Here is a 17,577-nt window from a genome sequence, read left to right as displayed (position 1 = left end):
AGATCCACCCATGCTGCCACAGCATAGCGCCCAGAATCACTTCAGGCCCATGGTGTAGTCAGTCCTTGGTTTGTCTACTGAGGCAGCTAGCATGTATGAGAGTCAGTGATTTTTCTGATGTGCCACCTCTCTTCTGGGAATTGAACTGAGTCCACCCACTTGTCTCACATAGATCACTAACCAGCTAGCAAAATATGACTTTAGGTCACTGTCACCATGGGCCCAATCTGAACAAGAGCAAAGGTTACTTTTAATCTCACAAAGTAGAAGGGTGACACCCGTTATCTTCCTGCCCTCTGTGTCATAGTGTCCACCCTCCATAACTGGACGTGAAGAGCTCATGACTATTCATAATCCTGCCCTCACTGATGGTGGTTGCTTTGCTCTTCATTAGCATTTGTTACAAATTTGTGTCAGCTTTATAGACTCCTTTTTCCCCAATAAAGAAAGTTCAGTGTAGACGTAGCCATAACTAAAAGAAAGTGGGCTGGTCTATACTATAGAGACTTTACTGATACTGGTATACAGGCACAGCTATACTGGCAGAGACCCCGAGTGTAGACGCAGCGTATGCCAACTGAAAGAGTTTTTCTGTTGGCATAACTACATCACGTCTCCAAATGATATGAGTTTTGCTGATAGAAGCGTTCTTCTGTCAGCACAGCGGCATCTACCCTGGGGTTGTTGACAGTATAGCTATGTTTAGGAGTGTAGCTTTTTCACACCCTAACCAACATAGCTATGCTGACAAAACTGTGTAGTGTACATGTGGCTTGTGACTTCATATTTTCCCTGTGAGGCAGCAAAGCATTATCGCATTTTACATATGGGAAATCGTGTGTGTGTGTGTGTGTGTGTGTGTGTGTGTGTGTGTGTGTGTGTGTGTGTGTGTGTGCACACACACTAAATAAAAGGCTGCCTAGAGCACCTAACTTTTATGTCCTGTCATTCTTCTCTACCCCATCATCTGAAATATCATCGGGGGCTGCCCCTTTAAGGGTATCACCATCCTTCCTTACCATCATGGCAGCAGCAGTAGCTGGCAACCATCAGACCAATGCAGCTCTGGCATGGCTGCCTGCCACAGCTAGGGCAGTTTTGAGGCACATGTCTCTGCCTCTGTTCAGCTGAGACCAGGCGCAGTGGCCAGTGCTGGGAGTCATCACACTAGCACAGCTCAGGCCTTGCTGCTGCTTCCATAGCAGCTGAGACAGCTTTGGGGAGGATGTCTGCCCATTACCACTAGCCTGGGGGACCAAAGTGCTTAGTGCCTGCTGTGGAGAATTGAAGCAAAGACTTGCTCAAGGTCACACCTAAAGTCTGTGGCAGAACTGGGAACTGAAGCCAAAACATCTCAGCCCCATCTAGGGAAACCCATTTTTATTCTTGCAAATGATGCTCATGCAAAACCAGGCTCTGAAAATGTATCGCTCTTTCATTCTGACCTGCTTCCACTGACCACCATCAGTTTTAAGTGTTTTGAACTTGCACTATTATCCAATATAGTTCTATAACTCAGACAAACAGCTGCCTGCAAAAATGCAAACAAAACAAAGAAAATTACAGGAGCATGATATGATCACATCTCTAAAGTAATAACAAAACGTTTCAATAAACTGAAGGTCACTTGCTTTCTCTCTCCTGCACAATAAAATTTTTATGAAGTCACCTTAAAGTTTATGGAAGAAATTTGTTTGTGCATTGCAGTGAAAGAACATATGTGATTGAAGCAGATCTCATTAACCAACATCATAACTGAGAACTGTGGGGAAAGCAAAACAAAAGGAGAAAATAGCTCTCCTGCTCAAAGAAACACATTTTGGTTAGGGGTTCTTACCTCCAGCCATTCTAGGAAACCTGCTATATCTTGGCCTATATTGCGTGTATTCTGTGCTGCTATGGGATAATGCTGGTGAGCAAGTATAAGCCAGTCTACAATAATCACATTTGTTTGTTTATGCTGAGATTTCAGGGCTGCTACCATCTTCCAGATCCATCCTTCTAACATTCCATCTACCTGTTAAAAAAGGATGGTGAAAATCAAAAACCTCAGGAAGAAGGTTCTGTTTACCAAGTACATTCCTATGCAATTCCTGACAGCTAATCCCATGGAAACCAGAATATGTGAGCAAGGAGGATAATTCGGTACCGATAATCAGGTTTTGAGAACTCTAAGGTTTCATATATCACTGCTTAGGATGATGGTAAAATGTTTGGGTTTAGTATTATAGATGGACTCTTGAGTTTCTTTTAGCCTTCCAATGTCAAAAGCATTCAGCTTTTGGGCGTTTTGACATGGGCTCTTGACAATGAACAGACGCCACTGTATTTACTCTCTCTCTCACTGATTACTGTGTCATTTCTCAGGCTTCATTTTAGAGACGACTTTTGATTTCCTAGAGAACTCCATAAATAATTTTGAAATCTGTCCTGCCTCCTTTTTGTCCTTGTTGCTTTCTTTCTCTCTTTTTAAAGGTCTGATCATGAAGCTCTTATTCACACGAATAGTCTCATTTAAGTCAATAGGCCGTAAATTCCTAATGCTTTTTTGATTGTAAGAATCCTTACTTTCTATCAAGTCTAATACAAATTTTCTAATTGCTAAAGGTGTCAGAGTGAAATTAAACTAGTTGAATACTTTTCCTTTACCAGGAGCACTTACAGGCTTTTAAATCTCTTCTCCATTGAGCCTCTAACAGAGTTTGAGAACCAGTGTTTAAATCTGGCTTAAACACTGAATTCCAGTGCAGGACTTGATCCCTCTGATATTGAAGTTAAAAAGTTTTGTCACTGATTTCAGTGGGAATAAGATCAGGCCCATTGTCTGATTGCTCAGTGAGGGCCGCATTTGAATAAGGTTCCCCAGTTTGGTAAAAAACTAGGGTAAAATGCTGGCTCCACTGATGTTGATAGGCCTTTTGCCATTGACCTCAGTGAGGCCAGGATTTCACCCCCAGTGTAGATGGGGCCCAAATAAAAGCTCTTGAATTTACATGTCTGTACTTGATGTGGGGAACTTCACTTGAGTTTTACAAAACTGGAACTGTTGACTAGATTGAGGAAACAAGTCAAAACCCTGATTCACTGGGTCCAAACTTCTGATATGGTATTCCTGTTCCAACTTCCAATTGCATCGTCATTTTCCATTTTGTTACAAAAAGTTCAACATGTAGATAAAACAGCAACAATTTGGAAGAGTTGTTTATCTTTTTGTGTTGGGGCATCCTCCCCACACTGGCAGAGAATGGGTTAATAGAGCCCGAGGAAGACTGTACAGGAAATAGCCAATTAGAGAGAGGCTGTGAGGAGCAACCAGTGAGGGCCAAGCAGGCACATATAAAAGGAGCTGAAGGGCAGAGGAGGGTCAGTTGCTGCAAGAAGTGGGTTCCTAGTGAGCTGCAAGTGGGAGGTACCTTGGACAGAGAAGCTGCTAGTAGGGACCGGGGTTACTCCAGAGAGCTCCTGGCTGGCTGTTGGGATATGCAGGCTTGAGGCCCTGAGAAAAGGATGAAAGTGAAGGTACTGGGGCTGAGGGGAAAGTGGCCCACAGAACAGAAGCAGCACTGGTGGAGAAGTTAACCAGTGGCAGCAGGAGGCTGCTATCTACAGGGTTCCTGGGTTGGGACCTGGAGTAGTGGGCGGGCCTAGGTCCAGTCCCCCCCACCCTCAGCCACCGGAAAAGTGGCTGAACTATAGAACTGGGAGATACTACCCCCCCTTTGGAAGGGGGAAAACATGCACAGTGACATGACTGGAGGCTGGACCAGGAAGAGGATACTGTGGTTCCTGAGGCTGTAGGAGGGGCTGCAGGCTGACAGCAGAAACAGTGATGGTGTGTGAACCAAGGACAGGGGGTTGTTTGCCTCAAGCTAATCCCAGAGCGACCAGGAGGAGGCACCAGTTCAGCATTGAGTGCTGAACCCCATCACACTTTTATTTCCTTTGATTTTTGTTTGGGGTACTTTACTGAAATCGTTTTAGCGGTGCATTCTCCATCCCTATTCATCTCTTAACTCCTGTTAATGCTATAAGGTATTGCAGCCATGTTCTGGGGGGGCAATGCCCTATAGAGTTTTCTGTGATAAAAGATTTGCTCAGACAGATATATTTTCCACCTTTGCTAATAAGTACTGCTTCTATAAGATTCTGCTTCAAGTGTCTGTTAAATGAACATTTTTCTTTCTTTTTTTTTTTTTTTTTTTTTTAACTGAAGAGCTGATCAAACTTCACTCTAGAATAGCACGGCTGTTTGAGATGGCTTTTAATTTTTTTTTAACTTGGAAGCACTTCAGTGGTTATTTATTGCTGTTCAAGACTTCTCTGTAAGCGCTTTCAGCTGACAATGGAGTTCTCTTCAAGGTGTGTGTGAGGGAGAGATGTGGGGAGATTTTGTGCACTTTTCAATAACAGTCTGTAAATATCTGTTAGCGCATAGAACAGAGAAATGAAATCAGTACTCAAGCCTTTAGAGACATAGCACATTAATTCAGCTACCTGTGCAGACTCTGCTGGCTTTAAACCAGGGAATATGAATATAATGCAGGTCTCCCATATGATAGGTTGGTATTCTGTCTCTGCTTTTCAATGGGAGTACCAGACCCTGGACTATTTCGAGACATGTTTCTTACTAGGGAAATCTGTAGTCATTCTTTTCTTAACCTTTCCTTGGAAGATATTTTGGTAGTAACATAATAAGAAAGGAAGTAGGTCAAATCTGACGCATCTTGAATTAAAAAGAAAATTAATGTGAAGTTCATACCGACCATCCATGGACTATCATCACCAGAGGAAGAGAGGCATTGAAACTGCATTTGTCAAGAGTCTCCAACTGATCGGACAAAATCAGACAGCCTTCTTCAGTTGTGTCGGTACAGAGTCGAAATTTGGTTCCTGAGCTGTGTTGATTTTTCTTTATTCTAATGTGCTGATGCTGTGACCCCAGTGCCTCTGAAATGAAATTCAAATAACACACCTAATAACAAGGAATACAAAACGTGCCAGGACTATTTTATGCAGTACAACGTAAAATCCATGGATGAATAGAGATTTAAAAAAACCCCAAAACACTTCCATTGAGTGAAATGCTGTGTAACGCAAAAGCAATTAATAATTGCAAATTAATAGCTGCAAAGTTTGGTCAAATGCTGACTTTTCAAACTTCAATGCTGTTTGAATCTGGGGTTTGGTTTGAGCCTGTCTCTCTTAATAACTGCAATTACACAGGAAATATTGGCCTTATAGTTATGGTACGTGATACAATATCTACCATAAGGATCAGGTACAGTTGTTGTGACTCTACAACATTATTATATGCATAGCCAATAATATATTAACTCTGCAGGGGAGATATAACTAATGTGTATGTGCTAGTAGATGCAAAGCAAGTATCTTTATGCTAAAACAACCATTTAAAACAAGCGTATAATTCTGTTTTTGGCTTTGGATGACCTCTGAAGTCATAAGGGCAGCTCTCAAGTGATTTGTCTCTAGAAAGTCAAGGTAAAAATTCCTTGTGCAGGCTAGGTTCATATACTTTCAGATAACATACCTTGCAGTAGATTTAGGATAATAGTCTCAAAAGCACCTAAGTGATTTAGACTCTTTTATCCCAGTTTCAAAAGAGACTTAGGAACCTGAGTGTCTTGAAAATGGGATTTGGGGTAAAATTTTCAAAAGCCCTTTTTCCCATTTTGTGTCAGTTTTACGATACAGTGTTTCCTTACATGGTCATTGCATTTGTGTTGAACAGTTCAGGTCCTTAGGGGATCTCAAAGGGGTGACCCTCCTCGTTGTGATGTTCCCCTTTCAAGTTTCCCTAATATGGGGAAGAAGCATCCCCTTCACTATGTATTAGTACCAAGAGGGCTCCAGGGGTTGCTCGGATCCAGGCAAACTTCTCTCCCAGCTGAAGGAAGAGCAGAGGGAATCTGGATCCTACTGAATCACTTATGGCAGTTGCAATTCCTTTATGTTGAAAGGACTTGCAAAGAATACCTCACCATCTCAATGTGGGGAGGGGAGATGTTGGTTGGCTCAGCAGGTATGGTGCACAGCTCCCATAAGGGAAGGGAGCCAATGAGCAAATGCCTGGAAAGGTCAGAGCTGGGCTCCTCTTCTACCTTGGGTTCTGTGCCTTCTATTGGCCAGCCAAAGTGGAGAGGGAGAGCTGGTTAGCCCTTATGCCTCTTCCTTCCATCAATTTAAACCATTCCTGTGCATTGGGGGGCCCTTGCATCTTTAGCTGCCTGGCCCTTCCTCGTTGTTGTTGTAATAGTGTCGTAAACTGAGTTTCCAGAATGCCAGGGGCCTGACCAATCTCTTATTTTTTGGTGTCAGGAAGGAATATTTCTTGTTGGGCCAAATAGGTGGAGGCCAGTGGTTTTTGGTTTGCCTTCCTGATCTGATTGTGGAGGTCCAGTTAGGTTTAAAAGGGTAGGACTTGGCAATTTAATATTAGGAGATTGCTAGGAGCTAAGGATTCATTGGAGCTTGCATCCGCTGTCCAGTGTGGGATAAAGGCTAAGAGAAGTAAATGAGACTTGGGATTTTTCTGGTGGACCTTGTGCCTGTCAGATGAAGGGGAGCTCTTCACAGACCGAGGTCCCTTTTGGTATCCTCTAGCCTTACTCTCTTGTGGGTGAGAGGTTAAAAAAAAGTTGCTGAGTCCTAAGGGTAGGCAGAAGAAGGTCTATCTCGAGTTATTGGTGATAGGTAGGAGCCCTGTAACACCACACTGGAGCCACTTAAATTCAGGTGCATGGGGGTGAGTGTATAGGGCTCTGACCCAGTGTTAATTTAATAAATTTACAGCCTATGGCTTTAATCCTTCTCTGTATCTCTTTCATTTACCTGCTTGTCCTGATCAATGAAAGGTAAAAGGCAGGGAACTTACTAGACTGCCAACATTCACCAGCTGCTTTCAGGATGTACCCTAGGGAAGGATCAGGATAATCAAGACTCTATACATTGTATTTTTTAATTTTATTTTTGTGAATTAATTAATCAACCCACTGGCAATAGACAATGCTGAGGTCCAGGGAATCCAGGAAAAGTCTGAGAAGGACACTGACAATTGGGATTTTTGTTGTTCTTGTAATACTGTAAGTAATAAAGACATGGAGGAGGAGGGCTTTTCCTTCTTTGGATAAGAATCTGGAGTGACTTGTAGGGGAATGGAATTCACATTTGTAAAGTGCTTTTAGGTTCTTGGATGAAAGTTTTAATACATGCAAAATATACTATATTATTAGAAATGTTTCTGTTTGTAGCTCATCTCCCAAAAGGGAGCATTATTAAAGTGATATTTGAGAATATCAGTGCTCATGACTTTTATGCCTATCTAACTTTTCAGAAACCATGTTGTCTTTATACATTGTACTGTCTCTAGAATACATCCCTCTCCGGTATTCTAATTATAAATGTAACCAGAAGTTTTGATGATACGAACAGTGAGTCAGTTCAGTACATTGCAGGAGGCTCTTGATACATTTACAGAGCTGGGCTCTTATTCTGAAAACATGCATAGTAACAGGAGGACTCACATGTAGTGTTGGGGCTTTATCTTATACACTCCATAGAGAAATCAGATGTGGACGATGTACTGGTTTTAGATCAGACTACTTTTGTTTTTTTGCAACATTTGTTCTTGTCATAAGCATTATTCAACACTATATTTTAGCAATCTAAAATTTAATACAGCTAGCATATTCTAATTGACTGTCGAGCCAATGACGTCTTGCTCCATGGCAGTAAAGCTCCCAAAACTGCATTGCTATAGATATAAACTGCTTTCTTTCTGTCATTAATTAAGATATATTCCATTTTGTAACAGCAAGTCACTCCAGACAGTGTAGTACATGTCACATGTAGTAAATGCCAAGGTATGAAAATCCAATTCAGTCATTTAAAGGGGGCTATAGTTAATAAAGCTGCAGATTTAGCAACGGGTTAACTGTTGTAACCTCAGCTTCAGTAATGCAGCATGCCATATTTTTCTTTAAAAATCAATTTGACTATTATAGCTATTTAGAACTTAGCTTAATCATTTCTTTTTCACAGCATGCAGTCATGAGTTGCTGCATTTGTATCAGAGGCCTTTGGTTTCAGAAAAGAGCAATAATAGTAAAAGATAAAGCCATAGCTAATGGACAGCTAATCAAGGGGAGAGTTTAAAGAAGCAGATATGCTTAACCATGGACTCTCTACAAGAAGCTATGAATATTATCTACACCAAGGCATAAAATGTATTACATTCTTAGTAAGTGAGAAGAACACTTAAAAATCTAAATAGTGAACCTAATAAAATGGACATCCTTACTTTGTTTTTTTTTTCCTCTTACAATTTCTTGCAGCACTTTTGCTCTGTGACTGAATTCCTGCTAATTATTATGCAAAGGGACTTTGCCTTTCTGCATTTATACATTGACATATATATTATTGATAGTGCTCAATAATAAATAACTATATTGGGGTTTTTGTATGAATATGATTGTTCTGATGTGTGAGTTTTTGGTTTGGTGGTGAGTCTAGGAGAAAGAATTTAAAAATCCAGTTTGGAACTTTTCACCTTTGACAGTCATGAACAGTTCAACAGAATCTGCTGTATTATGAGACAAAGGTTTGCCTCAATCTGTTAATGCATATAACTTTTTGAAGAGGAAAACTTTGTGTGAAATTTTGAGCTTCCAGAGTCGAGTCTGTTGCTACAGTTTTTATAAAAGCTAGTCAATCACATAGTAAAGAGGAATTGCAAAGTTCCATAGGGCATTTATATTTGCAAAATAAAAATGCTCAAAAAATTCAAGGCTAATCAGGACTAAGAATTTTAAGACACACTTGGAAGATATGTTAGAGAATTTTGAGAGCTAATTTGCTCCATGTGTTATGCTGTACATAAAACAAATGCCACTTCCCTGGGGTCTGACAAATTCAATTTTAGGGTTTTCCTCTATTGGAAATATTATCTCTTACTCAAGTAAGATCCAGAGCTGTAATTGTGATTTGGTAAGTGCAAAACTAACATGAGACTAACTCCTTCCAGAAAAGCCTATGCAAGATGGCCACATCCATCTCCCTTGACACTAATAGTCTGGGCTCCTGCAAAGCAGAATGGTGACCATCTGCAGGAAATGCCATTATGGTTTCCTTATGTGCTGCGGAATTATAGAATGTTTTGTCTCTTCTTCCTTGCTCCCTATTAATGATGATTTTGTGACACCTACAAGAGAGCTGTAGCAGAGCTTTGGCTTGTAAAAACAGGCAAGTCCAGCACATCTGTTACATGGACATAGCCCCTTAAAGACCAGAAGTTGCTGGGAGTTGCAGCCTTCAAACAGGGTACATGATGGAGAGATGTCAGTTGATTAAGTATTTCGTGACTGCTTTCTGGAGACTGTATAAAGGAATGATCCTGCTCAGTCTTTGTAAGTTGAGGGTTAAGGTAAGGCCCTGATGGAATATCCCTCCAGGGGGACCTAGTAGGAGCCTACTCCTTAAGCAGCCTTTTCCTGGATGCCTCCTCTTCCTCCTCACTTGCTGAAAGCCAGAAAGGCCTCTGTTGGCTACTGAGAGTAGTCAGGTGTGTTGTTTTGATTGTGTCATAGAAATCCTGTTAAGTTAATGAAGCCAAGGACCGAAGTTTCAAATTCTGAGTGCTCCCATGTTTGGATGGTTAGCTGGGAGTCACTGACCTTCAACACCTCTGAAAATCAGGCCACCCAAGACTGAGGCCCCCAGACATGGTAGATACTTTAAAAAATGTAGGCACAAACCACTGAGGAGAAGCTGCTTGTGATGTGGGTCATGGGGAAGCATAGCACAGACCAGTGAGCTGGAATGCACCAAAGTCCTTCACAGTCAACCTGTGGAACTCATTGCAGCTGTTCTGAAAGCCAAAACTATAACTGGGTTCAAAAAAGAATTAGATAAGTTCATGGAGGATAGGTCCATCAATGGTTATTAGCCAAGATGGTCAGGGAAGCAATCCCAATTCCAGATACAGGGCTGGTTTACACTTACCGCGCGATTCGGCAGCAGTCGACGGAGTTACACAAACTACGCAGAGTAGTTTGCATAACTGAAGTCGACTGCTCAGCTTCCCTTCTGTGCGCTGTTTACACTGTGCTGAGCCGATGGGAACGCGCTATGCTATTTGAGGGGGTGGACTTACTCAGTCGACTTCCTGATCGATTGAGTGGGTCTCACTGACTGCTCAATCGATCCTGAAAGATCAATCTGGTGGCGGCGATTTTGTATAAACGTAGCCACAATATATATATTTGTCCCTCATTTGTAACAAAGCTTAATGAGATGGATGCATACTGGTTCTTTAGTTTGACCAACTGATCTTTCAAGAGCTTTTCTTGCTAGAAGTGTTGTTGTCAGTGTTCCTGCTGTTTATCTAAAATCCTATTCACGAGCCCCTTTATTTCATTTTAAAGTGCTTGTTAAAACCGCCCAAACTGTACACTTTCAGTGCATAATTATCTGCTGAAGCTGACACAAAACGGCATGATGTAATGTAGAAAATTAGAGCTAATGTTGTGTGGAACTCTTAAATGTGAATCTGCAACAGAGTTTAAGCAGTAATGAGCTTTGAGAGCTTAAAGAAGTGTTATTGGAGTGCAAAATCATGAGGTTTTAGTCAGTGAGTGTTTCCTTATGCTCGTTTAAATTTCTTTGGATAACAGATTTGTGTAAAATAGCTGACCTAAATGCAAACTTAAAATATATATATATAAGCATGTGTGAAAGGACTTCTGGAAAATTACATGTTTTGCCATTTGAAAAACAGTTTAATCGTTTTATTTAGCCAACTCTAACTGAATACGAAACACTGTGCAGGAATTCAGCTGCACCACTGTGGGAAGGCACGTTTTGAGACCTAAAACAAAAAAACTCACACTGCAGGGAAACCCAAGAAATATGTCTGCTCCATATATATATACTGGACCTAGCAGTTCTGTGGTTTGTATTTAATGAGCTCTTTTCAACAAGAAAAAGGACCAAAGATTTTGGCTCTAGATACAATTAGTAACCACTAAGCAAAGATCCTTATCAGTTCCTAGGGATTTCTAGACAAAAAACACAAAATATAATGAGAGAAATGGTGTGTGCATACATGTGTTAGCAAGAACTTTAGACCTGTAACAGCTGTCCAAATTTGACTAGCACAAACTATTTAACTACCTTCCACAGAAAGAACAATCAGAAGAAATACCTCACACTGATATCAGTGAAGATGCAAGTCAGTAGAACAAACAGCTGTAAATAATATTCAAGTTATGCAGAGCTGCTCTTTTTTTTTTTTTATTAAGTGAGTGCATGTGTAACAGAGTGCTGGGCAGTAATCCCTTAGCCAGACCTCTGTCATGCCAGTCCCAATTGAGAGAGGTAGATTGGAGCTGGCTGGGAATACCTGCACCTGATTGGGCAAGGGAAACAGCTGTGCACCTGATTAACCAGGGGCTATAAACAGGCCCATGGGAAGGAAATAGGAGGAAGGAAAAGCCAGGAAGTGGAAGTGGAGCTACCGGCCTGCCAAAGTGCCTGGGAGCCAAGCCGTATGTAATAAGGTAGTGGGACTGCACACTGTAAATAAACTGCACTGGATGGCTGAACAAGAGGGTATCGGAGTCATTTGTGACAGAGGGGCTGTGGCGGAGAACCCTTCCAACATGCAACCCACAAAGGTTTCTTACATCAAGGATAACTGAGCAGAGACCGTCACCTGTTTAATACAATAGATAGCCTAGTCACATTCCTGTTTATGTTGTTTGTTCAAAATTGCCTTCTCTTGTAAGTGCTCATGCTGGTGATGCAGAGACCTGCAGACTGTCAATTCCTAAGTGTGCCTCAAATGACAATATTTGAGGATTCGGAGAATATAAAAAGAGCAACGAAACAAAAGCGTTTCTAGGAGAGCTTGAAAGAGATGACTGTGAACACAGGCTCAGTGCTGTGATAGTTTAGCTTCCAGGTGCTGTTGTCTGTTCTGGATCTCCCTTGCAGCTTCACATCAGAGTCAATAATACTGTGTTTGTGTTTGTGTTTGTGTTTCGTGGTTTTCAAAGAGGAAGTAGCACATGCAGTGTAACCTGTATGTTGAGAAACAGAAATGAACGGATTCTCCTTCTGCTTTGCTCTAAATACTATGTTAATTGTCTCTCCTCTTGCCAAATCCACATTGCTTCCCTCATTAATTTTAAATACTTTATTGTCTCTAAAAACATCCAAACAGCCATTTATTCTTCTTAGTCTTTCTCTTCCCCTATTAAACTCCTTTTGTTGTGTAAAACTTCAATGTAATCTTTTTTCGGAGTATGTTTACTTTATGTGGAGCCAAGTGTAAAAGCTGTAACTGTTAGTGCGAAAAACAGGCGAAGACTGAAACACAAAAACCAACCACATGATGGGTCAGCCCTTTTCTCACATTCATTAAAAATCAAAACATTATGGGAGACTGAGTCTCAAAAGCTTTGAGGCATTTTTCCTTTTCTGGTTAATAGAAATACCGACGATTTGTGCTTCTTTAGTATCTTTCATCTTAAACCCATTTAAAAACATCAGTTTATCTTCTCAGTACCACCATGAGGTGGTAATTATCCCCAGCAGATGGGGACACTGATGCAGAGAGTCCATGGACCTCTGGTCCATTAGAACCTAGGTCTCCTGACTCCCACTTTATACTCTCTTGATAAGAATAAACTACACTCTCTCCCTTTCACACAGATTTAGGAGGATGTACCACTCCTGAAAGTACTAAGCAGCTTTCATTAGTTACTAGGTAACTGAGTTTTCCCCATAGTATGTTCAGCTAGGGTGCAGTGGACCCTTAAATGTGAGATCTTAAATGATTTACATAGTGCATGGGTTTTGTATTGCCCCTCTGCATAAGGGTGAACTTTGCCCTAGTTAGTATTCTGATGATTTTAATGCTTCTGTCTTGTAGCGTGAACTGTCAGCCACAGTAAAACAGCCCATGTAGGTTTAGCTGGCAGTTTAGAGGAGACACCATCTTCAAATGTGTGTATTTAGAGAGAATATTCACCCTATTTTATGTTCTATTTAACCTTCTGAATTCCTACAGACTGTTTCTTCAAGCACCATCAGGATTGCTCAGTATTCTTCTGTATGAAAACAATTGTTAAATTGAAATCTATAACCTATGAATTTCACCTGACCTATCCTGAATTCTACATGCATGCAATACTGGGAAATAAAAATCTTGCCAAAGCTCTTCGGACTAGTATGTACCACAAACATCAAACTTTTAATATAAATTCATTTAGAGACATAAAAGGGAAGTAATGATCCCTTCCCCTATTCCTTATTTAAACAAAACTCCCACAAGAAATAAACTCTTATTGAAGATGATCAGATTTAGAACTGGGCAAATATTCATGAATGCTTTTCTGCAGTACTTGATCAAATACAAACTGTGAACGTACTCTGTCTGTATGTGCCCTTTTTTATTTTTGGTGTGCGAACATTCATCCCTGTGATTCTTTTTCCCCCCCTCCTCTTCACAGGAATATTTACTGAAAATAATTGTATGAAAATGTGTGACTACATTTTTTTAGCCAAGATCCGTGCCAAAAGTATGCCGATGCCCATCTTGAGCTCGGGGCCCCATGGTGCTAGGTGCTCTACAGACACAGAACAGAAAGAAAGTCCCTGCTCCCAGGAGCTTACAATCTGAATATAAGACAAAAATGGACGGGCAAGCACAAATGAACAATGAAACAGTCTATTGATCAGTGTGATTAAACAGTGCACTCTACCCACCAACAGCCAAACAAAACCATCTTGAATAAGGAACAAATTAGTAAAATCCAAGCCTGTTCATGGATAATTTGTGGGGAAAAAATGGCTAAATTTGTTGGGTTGACTATTCATAACAAATAGTTTATTCATCTCTAATAAGAAATGCAGAAGATAGTAGGTAAGGAGGAAATGTTGGTCCAAAAATTCAAACTGTATTAACATCTTGTATAAACAAATAGGTCAGGATGTTATGATTTAGTTTTTCTTTTCTTTATACACCCTTGCAAAAGATAGAGAGAACTGCATATCTGTCTGGCTGTCCTCTCCATTTCACTTTAAAGCAGAGCTGTAAAGATAGGGGAATACTTGAAAAAGGAGGGCAGTTTTGCAAAAGATGTGACTTTTTTGGAGTTCTGTTTTAAGATATCTGTGCTAGGAATAGCACTCTGCCTCCTCACGCCGCTGCTTTTTCTTTCTGCATGATCTTGCAGTGAAGTGACAATCTTGCCTGATGACAGCCTGCCATGGAAATGACTGAGCTGTCACAATTTCATCGTAATTTCTGTACTGCATTATTAGGTAGAAGGAGAGGAGGGAATGTAAAATATGTGAAATATGACCATACATTTGACATTTAGCTAAAATAGTTAGGATGCTTATGAGAGAGAGAGGGTAGAAATATCCCTGGATTGTTTTACAGAAGTTCTCCAGTGTCAAATTTGCTGTTTAAGGGAGGTGAAATTCACTCATCAGCGTAACCACCATGGAAGGTCCTCCAGCCTGCTGGAAGCATGATAGCTCTGCATGGCATTGAAGGTCGGTGGCTCTGGGGTGGAGCTATGCACGTAGAGCTACAGGGAACAGAGTTAATTAAGCTGATGTTTTTACAAGTTCCCAGAAAGTCAAACATTTCAGTCTAAGATAAATAACTTGGTGACCAAGTATATTCAATTGTTGTGGTTCCAAGAGAATTGGATTTTAATAGAAACGGTGGCAAAGACATTTAAGTACATATTTTCCCAGGGAATTTTAATTTGGTAGTACTTCCCCCTGGCTGCTCTTATACCCCTTCTTTTTTCTAGTATTTCTGTTCAGTGTGGTCCTGTTCTATTTTGTTTTTTCTCTTACCTTTCATCTTACCCTTTGATTTTTTTTCCTTAAACTTTATTTCTTTTTTTACTGCTTTAATCTGGAAGAATTAGTAAAACCAAAATAGCTGCATGGGAAGTCCTGGTTTTGAAGCATATAGTGGCTATTTTCTTTCAGAGTCACTGGGTGTATTCATTTAAACAACAGTTTAATGTTTTCACTGATTTCAGATCAAATGGCTCAGAAGATTTTGGGCATGTACTACATTTTCTCCAAGGTCATCTCTTAAAGTGGGTGCCTGATAAACAAGGGATGATCCAAAGTAGTTATTTCTGCAACAAATTATTGTAAATGGTATACATTGCAGGCTCTGTTCATGCATTGTGTTTGGAAAGAAATCTTCTTACCAAAAAAGACTTGGAATTAAAGAACAATATAGACATCTCCTGCTTGTTTATCTGAGACTCAATTTACATAGATTCTCTATACTCTACATTTATTAGGTGTGTTCTTTTTCATTAATCTCCAGTCATAATATTTTTGTTCAGAATTTATAGATGTCAATATTCTTAGGCAGCTTTGTAAACACTTCAGCTACAATCCATAAAGATCTTTCATATAATATATTACAGGAAGAGATTGTATGGTCTGGTGTAAAGGGTTTTTAGCTTAAATTGGAGATGATGAATTATTTAAAATTGTCAAAGCCGTTAGTGAGTTATACAGGCAGTCCCAAATGATTGCTGAGAAAATCTTTGTACCACACCTTTGTCCTGTATTCTCTGTACTGTATGCAACTTACATTACAGAAAAAACTATTTTAGAGAGTTTAAAATTTAGGATTTTTCTATCACTTTCCCTGTAAAGCCGGATCCCCTTAGTTACCATGAGTCTAGCTGAATAAAGAGGATGTAAAAAATTATATTTAAAAGTCATTATGTTAAGGTACATTAATTTGGACAGCAAGTAGTAAATGATGTGTGTCCCAATGGAACCGATAAATCTCAGTTTCCAAAGGTATAAAGCACCACAGGCTCATGTGATATTGGATTTTTAACCTGTTGTTGCTCTAGCACTGAATTTTTCTGGCAGGGTTAATTTTTTGGTGAGAATTCCACCTTTGGGGAGGAGAAAGAAGGAAACACTTTCCTCGCAAGCTACTTTAAAAATGGCAGCTCTTTGAAGCTGCTTAGAGTTTAGAATATTGAAAGGAAATGCCAATGGAGATGGTTCAGTGGGCAATGCCAGTGATGAGGTGGTCGAAGTTGCTTGATAAATTGTGAACCATGTGATGCACTATGTTGTATGGTTTTTGCAATTTGTCATATAGTTATCATGACCACAGGAGTAGGCATGTATGTATAATCTATATATTTATAAATATAGATAAAAAGTATGTGTATATATCATACGTTTGTGTGTATAAAATCTACATTTTCCACACAATTACAGCACATAATATGAATGAAGTTTGGAATTAGAGGTTGCTGGTGTTTGTTTAATATGCAGAGAACATGTACATAAAATGTCAGTGAATGGTTTTAAAATTTCCCTGCACCTCCATGCATCACTGAGTATTTCTTTAGGCCCTGACGAGGGTATTTACTGCAGATGAAGACTCTACAAGAAGAACATCTGCACTAGTTTTGAATAACCTTGAATATCCTTGTACATGCAGAGTGATTTGGCTGGTTTCTCCAGGAATGTCTGTCAATGATACGATTAAAGGGAGGTGCTACTTTATCTGGGGCTGATTCAGCATGGCATAAGAAGTTTACCCAGCAGCTGCAGCAGAGGAATCTTCACAACTAAAATTTCATGGGGTCAGATCTCCCAGTGGGGGGCTCCTTTTAGCTTTTTCTTGTGGATCTGAACACTCTTTCAGGGATCTTGAAGGTGAATCATGTTGGTATTTCATAGAGATGTCATTTTTTTTCCTCCAGTTTGTGATTGTTTATTTTGCTTGCTTGTGCTGTGAATCCATATTAAGAATACTACACCTACATCCATTAAAACAAAGTGGGCAAAATCCTCCAGTCCAGCCAAGTTACATTCAGCATGGAAGACCATGAAGTGGGGGTGGGCGAGTGAAGAAAGAGGAAAAAGTGCCTTTACAGACTTGGGTGCAGTGGTTGCTTGAACCTTCAATGCAAATTACAGCAGCCTGATATATGCTCTAATTTACACTGGGAGTTCACACTGCCAAGCATTCCAGGGGCCATGGATCTCCGGGTCAAAGGGATGTGTCAGCTGCACACGTGGCAGCCTGGGAAGGTGGAGGACATAGGAGATGCTAGGCTGGGAGAATCCTCAATGGGCTGGATGTTTAGGATCCAAGGGTCCAAGTAAGGGCTAGTCTACACTTAAAACTTAGAGGCACAGCTGTATCAGTACAGCTGCGTTGCTGTAAGAGCGCTTGTGTAGCCACATTATGTTGATGGAGAGAGCTCTCCCACCAACATAAAACCACCTAAAAGAGCGGCAGTAGCTATGTTGGGAGGAAAGCGTCTGTCCATATCACTATCCACACAAGCACTTATGCCGGCAAAACTTATTGCTCGGGGTGTGTTTTTTCACCCCTGAGCAACAAAAGTTTTGTTGGTGTAAGTACTAGAGTAGACAAGGTCTAAGAGAGAAACAAAACTCAGCTATACATTTAAAAACAGATAGATATATACAGGCTGTGAGCGAGATAAATTACATTCCCCTTCCCTCACCCAGTAC

General features: G+C 40.4%; 1 protein-coding gene across 2 annotated transcripts in view; it reads right to left on the bottom strand.

Annotated features, from left to right (window-relative positions):
- LIPC (lipase C, hepatic type) overlaps window positions 1-17,577 on the bottom strand; it is a 70,500-nt gene that overhangs the window by 18,379 nt on the left and 34,544 nt on the right. The window contains exons 3-4 of one of the 2 annotated variants that reach the window (XM_067555944.1): window positions 4,760-4,947; window positions 1,838-2,017 (exon numbers count right to left, since the gene is read on the bottom strand). In XM_067555944.1, coding sequence (XP_067412045.1) covers window positions 1,838-2,017; window positions 4,760-4,947 — 368 coding nt within the window. Of the gene's footprint in view, window positions 1-1,837; window positions 2,018-4,759; window positions 4,948-17,577 lie in introns of those variants that run through there. The other variant, XM_067555945.1, reaches the window with a different exon arrangement.

This window comes from Emydura macquarii, unplaced genomic scaffold, assembly GCF_026122565.2.
Source record: "Emydura macquarii macquarii isolate MOO-44397 ecotype Brisbane River unplaced genomic scaffold, CSIRO-AGI_Emac_v2 contig_1644, whole genome shotgun sequence".
Classification (NCBI taxonomy): domain Eukaryota; kingdom Metazoa; phylum Chordata; order Testudines; family Chelidae; genus Emydura; species Emydura macquarii.
Note: the sequence above shows the minus strand (reverse complement) of the source record. Positions and strands in the feature narration are given on the sequence as shown.